General features: G+C 37.5%; 1 protein-coding gene and 1 long non-coding RNA gene across 2 annotated transcripts; one reads left to right on the top strand and one right to left on the bottom strand.

The window, feature by feature from the left end:
- Positions 1–583: 583 nt before the first annotated feature.
- On the bottom strand, positions 584–4,444 carry COMMD3 (COMM domain containing 3). Its single transcript, XM_004014219.6, has 8 exons — positions 4,276–4,444; positions 2,877–2,988; positions 2,706–2,769; positions 2,582–2,616; positions 2,162–2,222; positions 2,014–2,070; positions 1,862–1,921; positions 584–954 (listed from the first exon to the last, which is right to left on the bottom strand). Exons 1-8 carry the CDS (start codon positions 4,412–4,414, stop codon positions 895–897), a joined length of 588 nt encoding a protein of 195 aa, XP_004014268.1. The 5' UTR covers positions 4,415–4,444; the 3' UTR covers positions 584–894.
- A 146-nt stretch (positions 4,445–4,590) lies between these two features.
- On the top strand, positions 4,591–16,597 carry LOC132657616 (uncharacterized). The gene is made up of 2 exons (XR_009596035.1): positions 4,591–11,348; positions 14,233–16,597. It is a non-coding gene; the product is annotated as an uncharacterized LOC132657616 (long non-coding RNA).
- The last annotated feature ends 2,415 nt before the right edge of the window (positions 16,598–19,012 follow it).

Genomic DNA, 19,012 nt, shown 5'->3' with positions numbered 1-19,012 from the left:
CGGCCCCGCACGCAGCTCAGCCCACCCCAACCCCCGTTATTTCTTTCTTTCCGTGGTCCGTCTCCGCCCGCGGCACACATGTCCGCGAGGAGACCGCCGGCCGACAGCCCCCGCTCGGCCCCACGGGCTGCGGCCCAGACTCCGGCGCCGCGTCGCGGAACCTGCGCCCGAGTTGGGCTCGCGGAAACAACAGCGCCCGCCCCAGTCTTCCCGCGGCCGCGCCGGCCCCCTTTCCCGCCCGCCAGTGGCCGAGGCGGGGCGCGCGCGGGCAGCCGCTCGCTCCGGGCAGGGGCTCTGCGCGGGGCCGGCCCTGCAGGGCCTCGGGAGCCCCGCGGGCGAGGGTCGGGCAGCGGGCGAGCCTTCGGGCGCAGTTAACGGAACGGACGGGCTCCCGCCGCTGGGCGACCGCGCCCGCTCCCCACGTCCCGAAGCTGGGGTCTTCAAGCAACCCCGGAGATCGCATCCTTTTCAGTGTGTTTAACTTTAATCCTGAGGAGAGGAGATCGTTAAAAGTTAACGCCAATCGTGTCTATGTCTTCAAAGTAATAATTAACAAACTCAAATCCAGAAACTCTCACCACTCTTTTTGTGGGAACAACTTAATTTATTCAGAATGTAATACTGTCTACTTCCTTTTGGAAGACGTGGAAAAGATCAAATGGGATCAAATGTACGGATAATACTAAAAATTCAAATACTTAGGCAGAAATTCCCTCTTAACCCTTCCACAGGTATAAAAAAATAAAGTGTCAAAACTTATGAGGGACAGAAATCCAAAAGAAAAAAATCTCTTCTGAAAAGGAAGACATCCAACTCGCAGAAATGATAGTTCAGCGGACGGCAAGACGTTCCTGGTCTTCCACTAGATCCGGGCAGATCGTTAACTTTCCCAAGTTACAACTGACTTGCTCTTTCCAGGCTTTTCGAAGCATCTTTAAGTTTTCCTACTAAGTCCTGAAAGATGTATATCATGGCTCGTTTTTAGGATAAAACGCAAGAAAGAAGTATCCAAGCTTGAGAAAGATGTAAGAAAAAAGTCGGGAGACACTTTCTAAACAATTTAAAATTCAAGATTTTAAACCTTTGACAAACCACTATCAAAGTAAAATTTTCCTCTAAAGTATCTCATCTTCAAAATGCTTGCCCTCAGATGTGAAATACAGTTTCTGACTAAATCTTCTGAACACGCAATGTTTACCAAAATTAAATTTCTCAAGTTATTTAACAAGGATAATGCTATATTCACATCTTTTGAAAGTTTAAAGTTCAATTAATGGTTACATTAAAACGACTCTGCAGGAGATTCCTTTGGAAAAAATCAATTTCATCAAAATTTCAAGAGATGTTCTTCATTTTTTTAAATGCTAAGAAATAAATTCGTTGTCATGTCCATTAATCAATGTAATTTTGAATGTCCCCAGTGACTTACACAGGCAATATAAACAGTTTCAGAATTTTTGTAACTTGCCCCTTTATAAAAAGTTATTTAAAACCACTGTTTAAAAATCATGTTTTGAAAGTTTAATTAAATTTCTGAAAGCAAAGAGGACATTTTTCAAAGCCAAGCTTTCTTTTCCTTTGTCTTACTGGCTCAAACACATCACAAATAGAATTTACACTCAACACTACAAGTTTATTTTAATTGAAGGGAACAGCAAACCAGACCAGTTCTCTATTAACATCTTAATTTCAAAAGCCTATTTTAAAATATTGCTTTTGAAGCCCCCTTCCCAACAATTCCTTAACCAACCTTCATTATCTACTGACAGATGGTTAATTTTCTTTTGAACTTTCCATGGGCATAATTCGAAATTAAAAATCTGTAAGAAGACAGGCATATTCACAGATCCTAATACTGTACCTGTAATTGTTCCATGTTGCAACTAAAACTAATCTCTGGGTGGGATCGGGAGTCAGTGTTCTAGGGAAGAAAAAAGTGCTGTTTTATTTAAATCAAGGAAATTGAAAATTTCATTATACATAAATTTTTAGACAGGGCTTCTGTATAAATACCTCTACATTTAAGGTCACCAAATATGCAGGTCTGTACATCTTATCAAGTTGATTGGTCTAAAACAACACAACACAGAGATTTCAGTCTTTAGCTCTTTTTTTTTTAAAGTTCCCTAAATTACCCTAGAGAATATCTGTTAAACTTTACCTTTATCTGATATTCCAACCGCCAAGAAACATCAGTTATATGTGGGAGAGATCTGCCTATACTGAAAGATATAATGATAATTTTGTACATAATAGCTACAGAAAAACTTTCAGTATTTGTTCTTTACCAATAATGGTGTCTACCACCTGCACCACACACACACAATTTTAATCCATTCTGAAATTAAAACAGTTAAACTTTATTTCAAGTTCTGAATAGTAAAAGAGCATTTAAAAAATTATCTCAATAAACTTTATCTTTAAAAACATTAGCTTAACTTCAATTGTTTCACTTGCCCTTTGGCCCCTTTTCTTTTGGTCTAGATCCCCGTTTTTTGTCCTCTTTTGTTTCACACCAGCACTCTCCATTCATACCTGCAAGTGAAAAGTGGCTCAGCTTGACACCTTATACAGTACCTACCTTCCCAGTAGGATTTCTAGGGAATTCCTATTATTCTGGTAGGAAAAAAAGAAAAAGAAAACATGTCTTTGCAAACAGAGTAGAAGGAAAATAGTAATTGTTAAGTTTAAAAAATTTAAGTAACCTGATATTCCGTCCAAAACAATTCTATTCTCTCGCTGTCAAATTTACAGTCTTCTAGATAAGTGCTAAAAAAAAAAAAAAAAGCCAAAGTTTAGTCTCCATTTTAAAAACTGAAATTTGAATCATAAAGGCACTATTTTAAAACAAATGGATATTTAAATAAATCCTGTACCTTAGAGTTGATTTGTCAGCTCTTTGCTTTCCAGCCTCCAGTATGTAAGTTGCAGCTGCTGCATGACAATGTTTTAAAACCACTGGGTCAATATGTTTCAAGTCTGGGTGATCTATAATAAAAGTAATTGCCAATGATGCCTGTGATAAATTCTTTATAGTCCTGTTTCTAAAAAGGTATTTTCATTTGGTGAAGAACTCTAACAAGATAACAAGAATTCAACTATAAGGACTAGAAATTTTACGTAAATGAGATGAGCAATATGGTCAATGGCATAACAATGAAGAGCACACATCAATAATCCTGCTGTTACCTGGTCAAATTACCTTCATTTTATTTTACCTTAATACTTAAAAAAAAAGTCCTATTGTAAAATATACAGTGGTCATTCTAAAGTGAATGGAGTAAGTTGAGAAGAAAATAAGATAAATATTTTACATGGTGTAAATTTAAGAATTAATAAACTTTCCTTCTAAAGATTAATTTTAGTGTAGGTAACTGGTTCCACGGACTTTAATACATGGAGGTGGAGAAGAAGGAAAGAGTTCGAAATATTTTCAAGCTTCGATAGTCTTTTTTTTTTTTTTTTTGGAGATTAACCCAGGTGGTGGTTACTATTTTCGTTTAAAGAACTTCCACTTTCATACTTTTTGTACACGTTTAGCTCGTGAATCTATAGGGAAAAAAACACAAAAATTTGAATTGTTGAGATATTTATAATTAAGAAAATCATTTAAAAGCGATCTATCTTTAAATATGCCTCCATCCATACTGACACCGCACTCCGCAGTGACCGGACCATTTAAAACAGACTTGCTTCCTGATAACTGATGCGGAACAGAACATTATATACCACATTTTAAGAGTCTGGGCGTGGAACCTGTGCAAAACATGTTGAACTAGGGTGTTGGAATGATCAGAGGAACTTGAGGTATTCTCTAAGCTGGAAAATGTCAACACTATTTGACCGAGTAATTACTCTGGAAGCAGACCCTTTAAAACCTTCGCCAGCCTAGTACTGAAAGCTTGAGTCGCAGGGAGCTGCCCTGATGAAGTCCAAGTGTCAAACAGTCTGCCCAAGACCAGGGTGAAAACCTGAGACGTTTAGGCCACAAACAAGACTTGAACACCGGCTTTACAAAAGAACAAAGAGCCTGAGAGGGGAAAATCAGACCAGGAAAGTGTAGCTTGCGGTGTGCAGGTGCCAAGTGAGGAGAGAACAATGATCTGGGTTCGCTGTGGGTTCTAGCAGAACCACATCCCCACACTCCGTCCGGAGCGAAGGGCAAAGCCCGAAGACTTCCTCTTCCCGGGGCTTTCCCCTTCTCGCTCGGTCTCGCTCCTCTTCTCCGAGCGCCCCTCCACCCAGGCCGATCCAGCTCAGAGCCGAGCGGCTTACCTAACACGGCCTCGTCCGCCTGGGCGTCCAGCAGACTCTGGAAAGCCGCCCGGAGGAGAAGCGTGAAGGTGTTGGAGTCGAAGGAGCCGGGATCGGCCAGCATCTGGAAGCCTTTCTGCACAAACTCCGAGAGCTCCATTGTGAGCGCGCCGTGACCTTCGACACGCGCACCACGTGACACGCGCCGCGCGCTCAGCTGATGCGGCCGCGCGCGCACGCGGCTGGGGCGGCGGCGGCGGTGGCGGCGGCGGCGCGGGCTGCGGGCCTCACCGCCCGGGCCCTCCGCGGCGGCCTCCCCGCCCGCGTCCCGGCCCGCGTCCCCGGCCGCCCGCCAGCCGCCGCCGCTTCCGTCTCGTCCTTCCTTCTGTTCCCGCCGCCGCCGCGCCTCAGCGCTAGGGGCGGCCCGAGCGCTTTGTGGACGCGCTCGGCGCTCACCTAGGACTGTCACCGGCTCCTTCGGGGCCCGCGGGAGCGCTCCCGAAAGACTCCGCGGGTGGTGGTGACGGTGTCGGGATCCCGGTCCCCACCGGCCCCGAGAGCTACTCCTTCCCCGCGCCCCGCTCAGCGCGAAAGCTGCGGGAAGCTCCAGTCTAAGGCAACTGGTTGGTTTTTGGTTTTGAGCTTTTTTTTTAAACTCAACTGCTTAACCCCCAGCACTGCCCTTTTGTGAATGAGACTGTAGACGACTAATTATAATTCTTGCTTATTTCTCCTTTTTCATTGTCATTTCTGGAATACGGCAATTAATTCCTTTCTGCGTGGGGGGCGGGGTGGGGGTGGGTGGGTGTAAACACGTATACATTCATATAGTGCGCGCGTGTAAGTTCTGTATTTCGACGACTGAGAATAGTACCTTATTTACGAACACATTGGACAAAATGATTAAAAAATAGTAGATGCAGCTGCAAATAAACACCTTTCCAAAAGAAACTGATACAAATTTTATGCTACTGTGCTCACATCTATGGGTCCTGTTTTAATTAGTCAAGCAGTCCTCAAATATTTATATCAGATAGTTATCTTAGTACAATACAGTTAAGAATGGCAAAGTCTGTATTAGAAGTGAATGCCCATAATTTTGAAACTTCAAATATTGTATAAAGTAACTTCCCCCTTTATAGTTCTACGAAGTTGAAGAACAAGAATGATTCTTTTAAAAAAAAAAGCACAACAAAGTAGGTTATGAGTTTTTTTGATCAAAAGAATTTAAAATTCTTTTGGGTGGAGAGGAGGGATAAGGAAGGAGGAAGATGTTTTAGTCTTCAGGAGGCATAATTTGAAACAGACTTAGCATGAAACACTTTCAAAGGCATAATTTAGGTGCTTATTTGAAAAACAAGTTCCTAATGAATACAGTCAACATTTAACCTTGCACCAATGGATAAAAAGCACCTGATTTCACAACAGAACGCAAATAGAATAATTTAGCATCAGTGAAGATTGAGTAACTACTCAGTTCTCCTTTGAAAGCATTGAAAGGCATGTGAACTAGCTTTCCACTTTGGTCAGCCTATAGGAACAGTGAAGAATTTAAAAGTCTCCCTTGAGCCTTTATGAAACAAACACCTATTAATCATGTTCATCTTTCCTTCCAATCTCTCTTTTCTTTCTAAACTCCCTGTTTCTCATCAGTAGTAAAAAATCAGTTGAAAAATGTCAAGATATCTGATTTGCATAAGGAATATTTTACAGGGCAGAGTTGTGTAAAAGTTAAACAGTATTAACAACACCCAAGCTCATTATGTTTGTTACACAAATATTTTATAACCTTGTGTAACATTGATTGTTAATACTCTAAAAGAATTTGAGTTGATAACTGTAATCATAATTTGATGTCAAAAAAGGCAGTAATGCTGAGCATAGATTTTTTTCAATGCTATTTAAAAAGAGGAAAGTAAATACAATTAAATGTGAGTTTCTGAGCATAAAAAATGGGAAATTCACAAGAATTGTTTCTGTAATAACTGTCACATTAGTCTCTTGTGTATATGTAAGCCCTTTCTTTTTTTACAAGGCATTTATCCTCCTCTGCCTATATGTATTTCTGTGTTAGGCCTAAGTGATGGGTCCATTTCCAGCTCACACCAAAACTTTCACTACAATGTTTTCTGATACTAGAAAAATTTTTCTCCTATAGCTACATTTATTTCAACTCCCTTTGAAGGCGGCACAGGATTAAGTATTTGTTTGTAGATCATACATGTGTATCTTTAACAAGGAAGCCATTGAAATACATTGAAGTATAATCATTAAAAGGCATGATTACATAGATGTAGGTTCTCTTCATTGTGGTAATAAAATCAGTATATTCTATGTTGTTAGAAAAACTATATATGAACACGTTCTGAAAATGTGTGTGGGGGGGGAACTATTTACAATTTTTACTTTGATCACTGAAAATGGCATTGGAGCTTTCACTAGACTTAAAAAATTCTACAGCCTTAAAGCCAATAGATTAAATTTGCCCTGAAAGAGCCTTTTAAAATAACAATTATATGCAGCTGAAAATTGCAAAATAGATGTTCAAAGATCATGTTAATAATGTATTTTTCCTTTTACACAGCAAATATTAAGATAGACAATGCTGATAAATTTGGGTTTCTTTTTGAGGCTCTACAAAGAATTAGAAAGTATCATTTTAAATAATGTTTTAGAATGTTTTAAAATACATTGTATCCTTTGTGCTGGTTAATTTTTTTTTTAGAAGCCAATTTAATGTTGGCCTCTGTACCATGAGTACAATTTAAACATGTTGGGGCGTTTATAGGATCTGTGTGGTCAGCTTTTCCCAGAGGCCTCCTTGGTATATTTGTTAGATGCAGGAAACAATTTCTAGTATTTAATTTTTAGATTGTATAAGTACTTTTGCTTTTGTGCAGAGAAAACTGAAGGAAAGTATTCCGTTAGATGAAAGAGTTCTTTGAACATCCACAGGGAGAAAAAAAAAAAAGCCAGTATACTTAAATCCTCATGCATCCAAAGGTTTTTATTGGCATACATACTATGTTCTAATGGGGTTCTATTTTATCCCTACCCATGGAATATCTGCTCATTTTCCAGAAAGAAGGATGTTAAAAATACTTAAATATTACACAAACACAAGAAACCATCTTCTGTCTCTACCCCCTCATATGGATTATTTGATGGTTAGTGATCTTAAAGCCTTGAGATAAATATTAATAAAAACAATTTATTATTTTAAAGTTATTTTAGCCACAAATGGACATTTGGGAGGAATGATTAATTGAGATGCAAATAGTATATGAAAGTGTAAGTCAAAATTATTTCAGTCAAGTTTATAAAATCTACACACATTCTTTTATTAAATATCTTAACTTGGCAAGGTGTAGATTGGGTCTTGGAATTTAAATGATCAAGTTTTTGCACATTTATTAGAGCAGAGTTCCGTGATTTCAAATTTAGTCTTGTGGCACATGTCAAAAGACCACATCGAGCGTTCAGAGGGGACAAGAAAGCTTTAATTTTCAAATTAAATATTTAATCCAGTGTCTAAGAATTTATAAATGATCATTGCTACAATAATTAATATAGGCAAATACAACCTTTTCCTTCCCTTACATCATATAGCCTGTCCTGTATTTGAGGACTGGAGCATAAAACTCAAATTCCTTTCAATGGAGCTTGTGCCTTAGTGTCTGAGGGCAAGTGAAATGCTAGTCACATTAAAGAAATTGGAACCATGGGAATGAAAATCAGTGCTACAGCATTCTCTAAAATGCTTATAAAGTTCATGCTTATGGTTTTGTACAAATATTTTGAATTTTCTCCCCTAAACTGTAATTCAAAACATTTAGACTAGTTAGTACAATTTCTATTTAATAATTTAATCATTTAGTGGTATTTTAAAATTTTCACTTTTCAGATAATTGCCTCAGGAAAATATCAAACTTTAAAATGTGATATAACAGTAATCAAAATTAAATATTTCAAATCTAAATTGTGATGGGTTACATGATCATACTACTAAGAAACTGAGTTTCCTAAACAGATTAGTATCAGTATTTCTTTTGATATTAAGAAATTATGATTTTGTTAAACTTCGCAAATAGGAAAGTCTATAGTCAAGATATTGTTTAAAAAGGAAAATAGTCTTGAATTTCTAAAGTAGAATTTGGGACTTATCTTTGAGTGTCCTGCCTTGATTTTGTTAGCTTCTTGAGTCAGAATGAGGTAATTCTATAATATTAAAGAAATGTATATAATAATCAAATGATAATTCTTAATGTTAAATCGTTGTATCTTAACAGTCTATAAGTTTCAAAGGATTTTCTGCATATTGGAAAAGTCATGTCTACTCTTCAGGGCTTCTGTTAGGAAGTTTAATCTCTTATTTTGAAGCCAAGCAACTAAAGTCACATGGGAATATCTGACTCTCACTGACTAAAATCATGAAATCTTCAGCTAAGAAGAAATGGGGAATGGGTTTTTAAAAGGAAATGAAAATTTTAAAATGCTGTTTGGCAAGGGATGCAGACAAAATTTAATTTAAAGGTAAGGAAATAAGAAACAAGGAAGGCAATCATAGTTCACAGTGTATTTCATGAGAAAAGAGCAGGTTGAATTATGTGTCTTAGAATTTCTGTGCACAGACAGATAAAAACTATTTACTTTTAAATTCAGTAAGTGATTGAAATGATGACAAAGTATCTTTTTGTGTGGGTTATAATAAGCAAGTTTACTCCTTGTCACATAATTTATATTTACTTCACTAGTGAAGTGATATGAAAATTAGAAGCTGGCCAATCATCCAATAAGCTCTGTCAAATAGTTTAGATAATAAACAATTTCCCCCTCAGCAATAGGTTGGTTTTATTCCCAACTTCAGTTATAAAGATCACCACTTGGATTTCCTACTTCATTGATCTGGTATCAGCCAGAATGACCCATGAGTTAGCTAGAGTTGAATGAAAGTGAAGCATGGGCATGTTGAAACAAGTTTACTTTGATGAATATGTCTGATTAATTCTTCCATATATATACAGACTGTCCTTTAAATTGTTAGTGTACTTTTAAAGAGAGAGGGAGAGAGAGATTGAATATTTCTTAAAAGAAGGAAGGGAAGAAGAAAGGAAAAAAGGGAGGGAGGGAGGAAATTTTTTTCCCTTGAGAAGAAATGGCACAGAAAACTTATTTACTCTTTTTTTCTCTGACACAGTACATTATAGCAAGATTCTCTTAGCTCCACTGAATTCAACTAAGTCTCACAGTCATGTTCAAAATGGAACAAAAGATCTGTCATGTCCAGAACCTAACCAGTTTTAAGATGGCTTATACTTACTCTAGAACAACAGAAAATATCTAACAGATTCCCTTCCTTTCTGGTCCTGGTTTTGGAATCTCTGTTCTAACACTGTATTTTCTCAGACCTCAGAAACTGAAGTTTTGACCAGATCAATGAATTCCAGCAACAACAGAAAAGGAACAAATGGACTTACTCAAAGGAATATTATTGTGTAAAGCCAGTATTTTTGGAAAGTTTGTATTTTGAGATCGTGCTTTTTGTATACTAAAATTTGAAATTTAAGTAATACACAAAAATTATACTTATTTTGTTTAAAGGAGTATCATTTTAAAAAAGAGGAAACAATAAATAAAAGAAGTATTTTGCAGACTATATTCAGGTAACAATCATCTGTACTGCTTATAAAATGAAAGATCTGACCATCTTTTATCAGATGAATTATTTCAGAAGTTATGTGTATAATATAAGAATGTGTGATCCGAATTAAATACATTGCAGACACAAGAACAAAATATGCTTTTAATAACTCATTTAAAATAAACACTTAAACCAAAATAATATGTTAAGAGAGATTACTTTGTAAAAAAATGTCTTGAGTGAAAGAGTTTTAATAGTTTGAAAGATATATGCTATTTTAAATAATACTGGATAAGAATTTAACATTTTAATTATGTTTTTTTGAATGGTATTTTCAAGAGAATACACACTTTTATTTCCCTTGTCAAACTAAAATATAGACTTGAAACAAGTTTATAAGAAGTTCAGTCTAAAAATATTTTTTAAAATTCTTAGAATAATTGTGTTCAGTTCTCTCACGTTTTTTGCATATATTGCATATTCTGAAGCTTTGTTTTATTCATTTATTTTTAATTAAAGTATAATTGACTTCTATATTATACCAGTTTCAGATGTACAGCATAGTGATTTGATATTTTTATACATTATAAAATGATCATCTTGGTAAGTCATTATACCATACAAAGTTATTACAATATTGATTACTGTATTCTCTATAATATATATTACATCCTGATGATTCATTTATTTTATAACTGGAAGTTGTACTTCTTACTCTTCTCTCACCAATTTCATTCATCCCTGTCCAACCTCTTTCTTTGCCTCTGGTAAGAAAATACTTTAAAGAGTTGATACATAACTGATTTTTACACCATAGTAAATGCTCAGAAAGTAATTTATAGACTGTTGTGAAAACAAGGACCTATGAAATAGGTGAAATTTTCCATTTCTTTCTCCCTAAACATTTGATTACTAAGGCTAAAACATAACCACAGTTGTCCTAACTCTTTCAAGTGTTATTTTCAAAATTACATTTCTTTGTGTAAGCGTTCTAACCTGTGTTTTATGGAAACTTTCCATAAATGGGGAGCAAGATTTATAAAGTCATTTTAATGTCATAAAATATCAAGAAAATAATGAGTGGCAACAGGGTAAAAGGGAGAATTGTATTAGTACAGTCAATTCAGTCCATGTTATTAGAAACTTGGATCTGAGTTACTAGTATCTGGGTAATTACTCAACATTTTATTTTGTGCTAAAGTAAATAGGACTGGATCATTTGGAGCAACGGCTTTCTAAATCAAAATTAATCAGATAATTGGCAAGTTTTATTTGACTTACAGTGTTCTATAAATTATAGACCAAGAAATGAGGAGAAATTTGGCAAAGAATAATAATGTCGATGGAAATACATGGACAAATGAGGCCTAAGGAAACTCGGAATTTTCATATGCTTTTCTTAAAATCTGAAGGTGATAGAAGATTTTTAATGAGGCCCAACTACAATATATAGGTGAGAAGTGATGGACAGAGGGTTAACAAAACTTGTTTTTGTTAAAATATTAATAGAATGAAAATATTTGTGAATTGAAATAAAGAATTTTTTATAAGACCAATGGTATCAGTAAGGAGATGCACATTTTGTTTTATAAATTTCTGTATAAAGAACATAGAGAGTATTCACTCTACAAAGGACTCTTTCTTTAACAGTGTATGTGGAAATATTGATTTTACATATGCCAATTATAATAGAAGGAAAATAATATTTTACTATGCATGTTATAATTTTGAGGTTTGCCTTAAATTACTTTTATAACAGGGTGGATATTAATAAAAATTTAAAATACAGAAAGTTGTGAGACATTTTCACCAATGATTAATGTGTTTTTAGAAACCTAAACGCATTTTCAAACTAATACTTTTTAATTCATTTATATTTCATTTTGGTTGTTCTGTTTCTAAAAGTTGCTATGATCAATATTCAACTGTTTGTAGAAACTATGACATTCTATGGTGACTAATCTTCAAGGTGAGTCATAATGATAGTCTCTTATATTAAAATCAAGAGTGACTGTAGGAAAATAGTCATTTTGCAAGCAAACATCCTGTCCAGTAATAGCCAAGGTAGCAGGGAGCCTATGTCATAAAGTAACAGACTTAAGCCTTTACTTATGCCTGAATTATCTGTCTGTTGGTATAAATGGTATAAAGACAAGTTAATTGTGTTTGTTTTAAGCTTTTTCTCTTAGCTTCCCTTTATTTTATTAAAGTTTTAGAAAACTGTGTAAACAGAAAGACTTGGTTACAATTCCCAAAATGATAAAGGGGGAAAAAGAAAAAACCTTTACATTAAACTGTTAACACAATCTCCTGCATAGCTTTACATTATGCAAAAAATTTAAGTGATCACTTGATCATTCCAGCTAAATACAATAATCAAAGAGTAGATAATGCTGCTCTGTGTAATAATATTGCACCATTCTTTGAATGAAAAAAAAAATTGTTACTCTTTTTTCTTTCCTTCAGGATGTCTGAATAATTAGATGAATAATATTTTGGAAATGTAATAGTTTAAATGGCAAATTTAGGATTAGAATTTGTCCATGATTTCATGTTGAATGCCAATTTTTCAAATAATATACTTGATTAGGATAATAAGATTTATTGAAAAGGAATATTAAAAAAATCTTTTGTGGAGTACTTATGCAGAGATATATTCTGGATAAATAGGGAGATTTTCATAACTCTGCTTTAAAATTTTATTTTTATCTTAATTGTAAGGATCACTATAAGGTTATATAAATAAGTTACAATGCCTTCTTAAAGTATACTGAAGCTTATGGAATTTAAACCTTTACCTTTTTTACTTTTTAAATTTTTTACTTTGCTCTCCTTTTATAAGAAGAGTTCTTTTATTAGACAAGTACCTGGTACATAACAGATAGTAAAGAATATTTATTGAATGAATGAAGGCAGTATAGAGCATGGAGTCAGAGGAAATTGGGTTCAGATCCCTCTCCCACCTTCTAGTTCTATGACCTTGGACTTACACTCAAAGTCTCATTTTTCTCAAATGTATAATGGAAGGAATAATGGCATCTCTTTCATATGGCTCTTGAAAAGAGTTCAGAGCCTAAGTATGTGCAAAGCATTCAGAGCCCAGCCTTACCATGTGTTCCATGCATGCAATTATAACCCAATATTGTAGTTCTGTAATTCTGAATTTTGTTTTCACTGGCACAGAGATTTTTTCCATGCAGATTTACAGCTGTTGCGCACATGATATAACCATTTGAGGACCCCAAGCACGTAAGCCCCTACTTAGAAAATTAAATAAAAACCTTCTGGGCTGCCTACCACTTCTTTACAGTGAATCTGAGAGAGCTCTTTTAATAGCAACAGTCAAGATACCCGCAAAGACCTTGATGACAATAATTATCTTACCCTTCATTTCTTGGCTTCCCAGGAATCTCAGAATCCAGGCCAGCGTCCATTATGCTCAGCCAGCCTCTAAACATCTCCCTCTTAAGAAGGCCTCATGGGGCCTTCCTTCTCTTTCCTCTGATTCTTACCCTAGTTTTTCTTGATCCATTTATTTCCTTTGTTAGCAACTCACTAGAAAATGTCCAGGAGCAAAGTCAAGACATCTTCATGTTTTCCTCTGGAACACCTCTCATTTATTTTTATTTTAACTGTAAGGATCACTATAAAGTTATATATGTTACACTGCCTTCTCAAAGTATATTGAAGTTTATAGGATCTAAACCTTGATTGTTGTTACGGCAACTCTCAGGGAGTTACTGTCCTTTGGCTCTGCTTGAACTATCTTTGCATAAGCCACATGCTTCCTAAGGCATTGAGAAGATAAAGTAAATTTAAAACAATAAGAAAAAAAGAACCCTTGCCTACCATGGAATGGAGGACACACAGTTTGGATGGAGGTTTGAACTCTACAACTCTGAGGTTTGTGTGTGTGTGAGACGCTCAATCATCTCCAACTCTTTGCGACCCCAGGGACTGTAGCCCGTCAGGCTCCTCTGACCTTGGGGATTCTCCAGGCAAGAATACTGGTGTGGGTTGCCATGCCCTTCTTTAGGTGATATTCCCAAACCAGGGATTGAATCCAGGTCTCACACAATGCAGGCAGATTCTTTACCATTTGAGCTACTCAGGACTCCAAGGTATTGAACAATTTAATCAGTTTTAGCAAATGTACACAGTCATGAAACCAAACCATACTCAATAAGCAGAACACTGGCATAATCCCAACAATTTCCTATCTTCCCCTTTGCAGTCATTATACTTGCCTCACACCTGATTCCAGGCAAACATTGATTTACTTTGTCTCATTATAGTTTCATCTTCTTTTGGCTTTTCTTTTGGTTATATCTTTGCAGACAAAGATGGAGAAGCTCTATATAGTCAGCAAAAACAAGACCGGGAGTTGAATGTGGCTCAGATCATGAACTCCTTATTGCCAAATTCAAACTTAAATTGAAGAAAGTAGGGAAAACCACTAGACCATTCAGGTATGACCTAAATAAAATCCCTTATGACTATACAGTGGAAGTGAGAAATAGATTTAAGGGAGTAGATTGAATAGACAGAGTTCTTGATGAACTATGGATGGAGGTTTGTGACATTGTACAGGAGACAGAGATCAAGACCATCCCCATGGAAAAGAAAGGCAAAAAAGCAAAATGGCTGGCTGAGGAGGCCTTATAAATAGTTGTGAAAAGAAGGGAAGTGAAAAACAAAGGAGAAAAGGAAAGATATAAGCATCTGAATGCAGAGTTCCAAAGAATGGCAAGGAGAGATAAGAAAGCCTTCCTCAGCGATCAATGCAAAGAAATAGAGGAAAACAACAGAATGAGAAAGACTAGAGATCTCTTCAAGAAAATTAGAGATACCAAGGGAACATTTCATGCAAAGATGGGCTTGATAAAGGACAGAAATGGTATGGACCTAACAGAAGCAGAAGATATTAAGAAGAGGTGGCAAGAATACACAGAAGAACTGTACAAAAAAGATCTTCATGACCCAGATAATCACAATGGTGTGATCACTCACCTAGAGTCAGACATCCTGGAATGCAAAGTCAAGTGGGCCTTAGAAGACATCATTACGAACAAAGCTAGTGGAGGTGATGGAATTCCAGTTGAGCTATTTCAAATCCTGAAAGATGATACTGTGAAAGTGCTGCACTCAATTTGCCAGCAAATTTGGAAAACTCAGCAGTGGCCACAGGACTGGAAAAGATCAGTTTTCATTCCAATCCCAAAGAAAGGCAATGCCAAAGAATACTCAAACTACCACACAGTTGCACTCATCTCACACGCTAGTAAAGTAATGCTCAAAATTCTCCAAGCCAAGCTTCAGCAATATGTGAACCGTGAAATTCCAGATGTTCATGCTCGTTTTAGAAAAGGCAGAGGAACCAGAGATCAAATTGCCAATGTCCACTGGATCATTGAAAAAGCAAGAGAATTCCAGAAAAGCATCTCTGCTTTTTTGACTATGCCAAAGCCTTTGACTGTGTGGACCACAATAAACTGTGGAAAATTCTGAAAGAGATGAGAATACCAGACCATCTGACCTGCCTTTTGAGAAACCTATATGCAGATCAGGAAGCAACAGTTAGAACTGGACATGGACCAACAGACTGGTTCCAAATAGGAAAAGGAGTACGTCAAGGCTGTATATTGTCACCCTGCTTATTTAACATCATGAGAAACGCTGGGTTGGAAGAAGCACAAGCTGGAATCAAGATTGCCGGGAGAAATGTCAATAACCTCAGATATACAGATGACACCACCCTTATGGCAGAAAGTGAAGAGGAACTAAAAAGCCTCTTGCTGAAAGTGAAAGAGGAGAGTGAAAAAGTTGGCTTAAAGCTCAACATTCAGAAAACTAAGATCATGGCATCCAGTCCCATCACTTCATGGCAAATAGATGGGGCAACAGTGGAAACAGTGTCAGACTTTATTTTGGGGGGTTCCAAAATCACTGCAGATGGTGACTGCAGCCATGAATTTAAAAGACGCTTACTGCTTGGAAGGAAAGTTATGACCAACCTAGATAGCATATTCAAAAGCAGAGACATTACTTTGCCAACAAAGGTCCATCTAGTCAAGGCTATGGCTTTTCCAGTGGTCATGTATGGATGTGAGTTGGACTGTGAAGAAAGCTGAGTGCCGAAGAATTGATACTTTTGAACTGTGGTGTTGGAGAAGATTCTTGAGAGTCCCTTGGACTGCAAGGAGATCCAACCAGTCCATCCTAAAGAAGACCAGTCTTGGGTGTTCATTGGAAGGACTGATGCTGAAGCTAAAACTCCAATACTTTGGCCACCTCATGTGAAGAGTTGCCTCATTGGAAAAGACCCTGATGCTGGGAGGGATTGGAGCCAGGAGGAGAAGGGGATGACAGAGGATGAGATGACTGAATGGCATCACCGACTCGATGCACATGAGTTTGAGTGAACTCCAGGAACTGGCGATGGACAGGAAGGCCTGGTGTGCTGCGATTCATGGGGTCGCAAAGAGTCAGATACGACTGAGTGCCTTAACTGAACTGATAATATTTTTGGATGCACCTATGTTGATGTATGTATCAATAGTTCTTTCCTTCTTATTGTCAAATTATATTCTGTTGTATAGATATACCACATTCTGTTTATTCAGTCACCAACTGGTGGACATTTAGATTGTTTATAGTTTTCTCTGATTATAAATAAAGCCTCTATTGAGATTTGTGGGCTAATTTTGGATAGATATATGCTTTATTTCTCTGAAATAAATACCAAGGTGTGGGACTTGATATGAGTATGTTTAAGTTTACACTGATTGATTTTTACATTTTTGAAACTAAGTTGCATTTGTGGTATAAATTCATCAAGACCTATTTGGTCTTGATGTATTATCCCTTTTGTATATTGCTGAGTATGATTTGCTAATATTTGTTGAGGGTTTTTTGTGTATGTTCATGAGACGTACTGGTCTTTAGTTTTCTTTTTTCTAATAGTTATTCTCCTTTTGATATTAGGGTAATGCTGACTTCCTTCCTCTTTTATTTCCTGGAAAAGTTTGTGTAGAATTAGTATTATTTTTTCCATAAATATTTACTAGAGTTCACCAGGGAAGCCATCTGGGCCTCCAGTTACCTTTGTTTTAAGGTCTCTAGCTATACATTTATTTTTCAAAGGGATATAATACTACTCAGGTTATCTATTTTGTGTGTGTGAGAAAATTTCCACTTGTCTGTTCATTTTCTTCATATTGTTCTTCAAAGATCAAAAGATTTGACATTAATTATAGTACTTAATGGACTCCCTTGGTGGCTCAGATGGTAAAGAGTCTGCCTGCAGTGAAGGAGATCCAGGTTCAATCCCTGGGTTTGGAAAATCCCCTGGAGAAGGGAATGTTTACCCACTCCAGTATTCTTGCCTGGTGAATCCCACAGACAGAGGAGCCTGGCAAGCCATATAGTCCATGGGATCTCAAAGAATTGGGCATGACTGAGTGACTAACACTTTCACTGTTTCGTAAGACAATAGACAAGAGCAAGCAACTGTAAGTCCTTAATCAGCACAGAACAATGAGACATCAGGAAGCTGAGTAGGATTCAGACAGGATCCAAGAAAGAAACTCGGGTTAAGGGGACTATCTAGCAGATACGAGTCAGGAAGAGGTAGTGGCAGTGAAAACAAGGAAGAAAGGAGCGCTCGAAAGTCAGTTTAAAGAAAGAACTGACAGAACTTAGTCATGTCTGGAAGTAGGTGAAGAGGGAGAGGGACACTCGGAAATGAACCCAAGATTCTATCTGAAGGGATGAGAAGGTCAAGAGTACAGACAGACATGACTTGATGGGAAGGGTAGCCCTTTTAGAGTTAAGATAATGCTTCATCTAGGGGCACACTGAGTGTGAAGTGAGTTGCTGTGGGAACTGACAGCAAAAACAGTGTGAGAAGTAGGACAGTAGAAAAGATTTTTGGATTAGTGAGGTCAGGGTTCCTCAAAAGGAATAGAGAATCAGAGAGTGCTGCCATAGACAATATTAGATGCTCAGTTAAATGAGAATTTATTTACTTGGCTGTGCCCAGGTCTTAGTTGTGGCACATGGGATCTTTAGTTGTGGCATGCTAATTCTTATTTTTGGTCAGCTGTGCCATGTAGGTGGGCTTCCGTGGTAGCTCAGCTGATAAAGAATCTGCCTGCAATGCAGGAGATCCCAGTTCAATTCCTGAGTCAGGAAGATCCCCTGGAGAAGAGATAGGCTACCCACTGCAGTATTCTTGGGCTTCTGTAGTAGCTTAGATGGTAAAGAATCTGCCTGCAATGCAGGAGACCTGGGTTTGATCCCTGGGCTGTGGAATCTAGTTCCCAGATCATGAATGGAACCTGGGCCCCCTGCATTGGGATCATGGAGTCTTAGCCACTAGACCACTATGGAAGTCCCAAATGAGAATTAATAAGGAATGAGTTGGGTTTTTTTTTTTTATGTTTGCCATATAAAGCCTCACAACAACACTTCCAGGTAAGTACCATTATTTCCTTTTTACAAATAAGGAACCTAAAGCTTACAGGGTTTTACTTGAGGTAATATAGTATATTGGTTTGATAATGTTTTAACTAAACTGGAATTATTTTCTTCCAAATTTCTGTACTTGTATTTGTTATTTAGTCACTAAGTCATGTCTGACTCTTTCTGGACCACATGGACTGTAGCCCTTGGGGCTCCTCTGTCCAAGGAATTCTCCAGGCAATGCTGGAGTGGGTTGCCATTTCCTTCTCCAGGGGATCTTCCTGACCTAAGGATCGAACCCACACCTCCTGCATTGGCAAATGGATTCTTTACCACTGAGACCCCTGGGAAGTTCTGCACTTGTGTGGTTCCTGTCTAAAGTTGGCTCTGGAGAAGTCTGTATAAGACTTGAAGTGACGCGGCAACCGTCACCCTCAAAGCAAGCTGTTGCCGATGTCTTTGGTGGCTCATCTTTTCGTCTTGAAGCTCAGCAGCTCCCTCAATGCCCATCAGTTTCCTCCTTCAGATGCTCTTGACCCCGGGCAAGAATTAGGTGCAGCAAGAGACACGATGTGAAGGCAATACGCTGTGCCTGCCTGCCACCACTTGGCGGTCAGCTTTCCTTCCTGACTGCCTGCCTTGCCACTCTGCAGG

Source organism: Ovis aries, chromosome 13 (assembly GCF_016772045.2).
Source record: "Ovis aries strain OAR_USU_Benz2616 breed Rambouillet chromosome 13, ARS-UI_Ramb_v3.0, whole genome shotgun sequence".
Classification (NCBI taxonomy): domain Eukaryota; kingdom Metazoa; phylum Chordata; class Mammalia; order Artiodactyla; family Bovidae; genus Ovis; species Ovis aries.
Note: the sequence above shows the minus strand (reverse complement) of the source record. Positions and strands in the feature narration are given on the sequence as shown.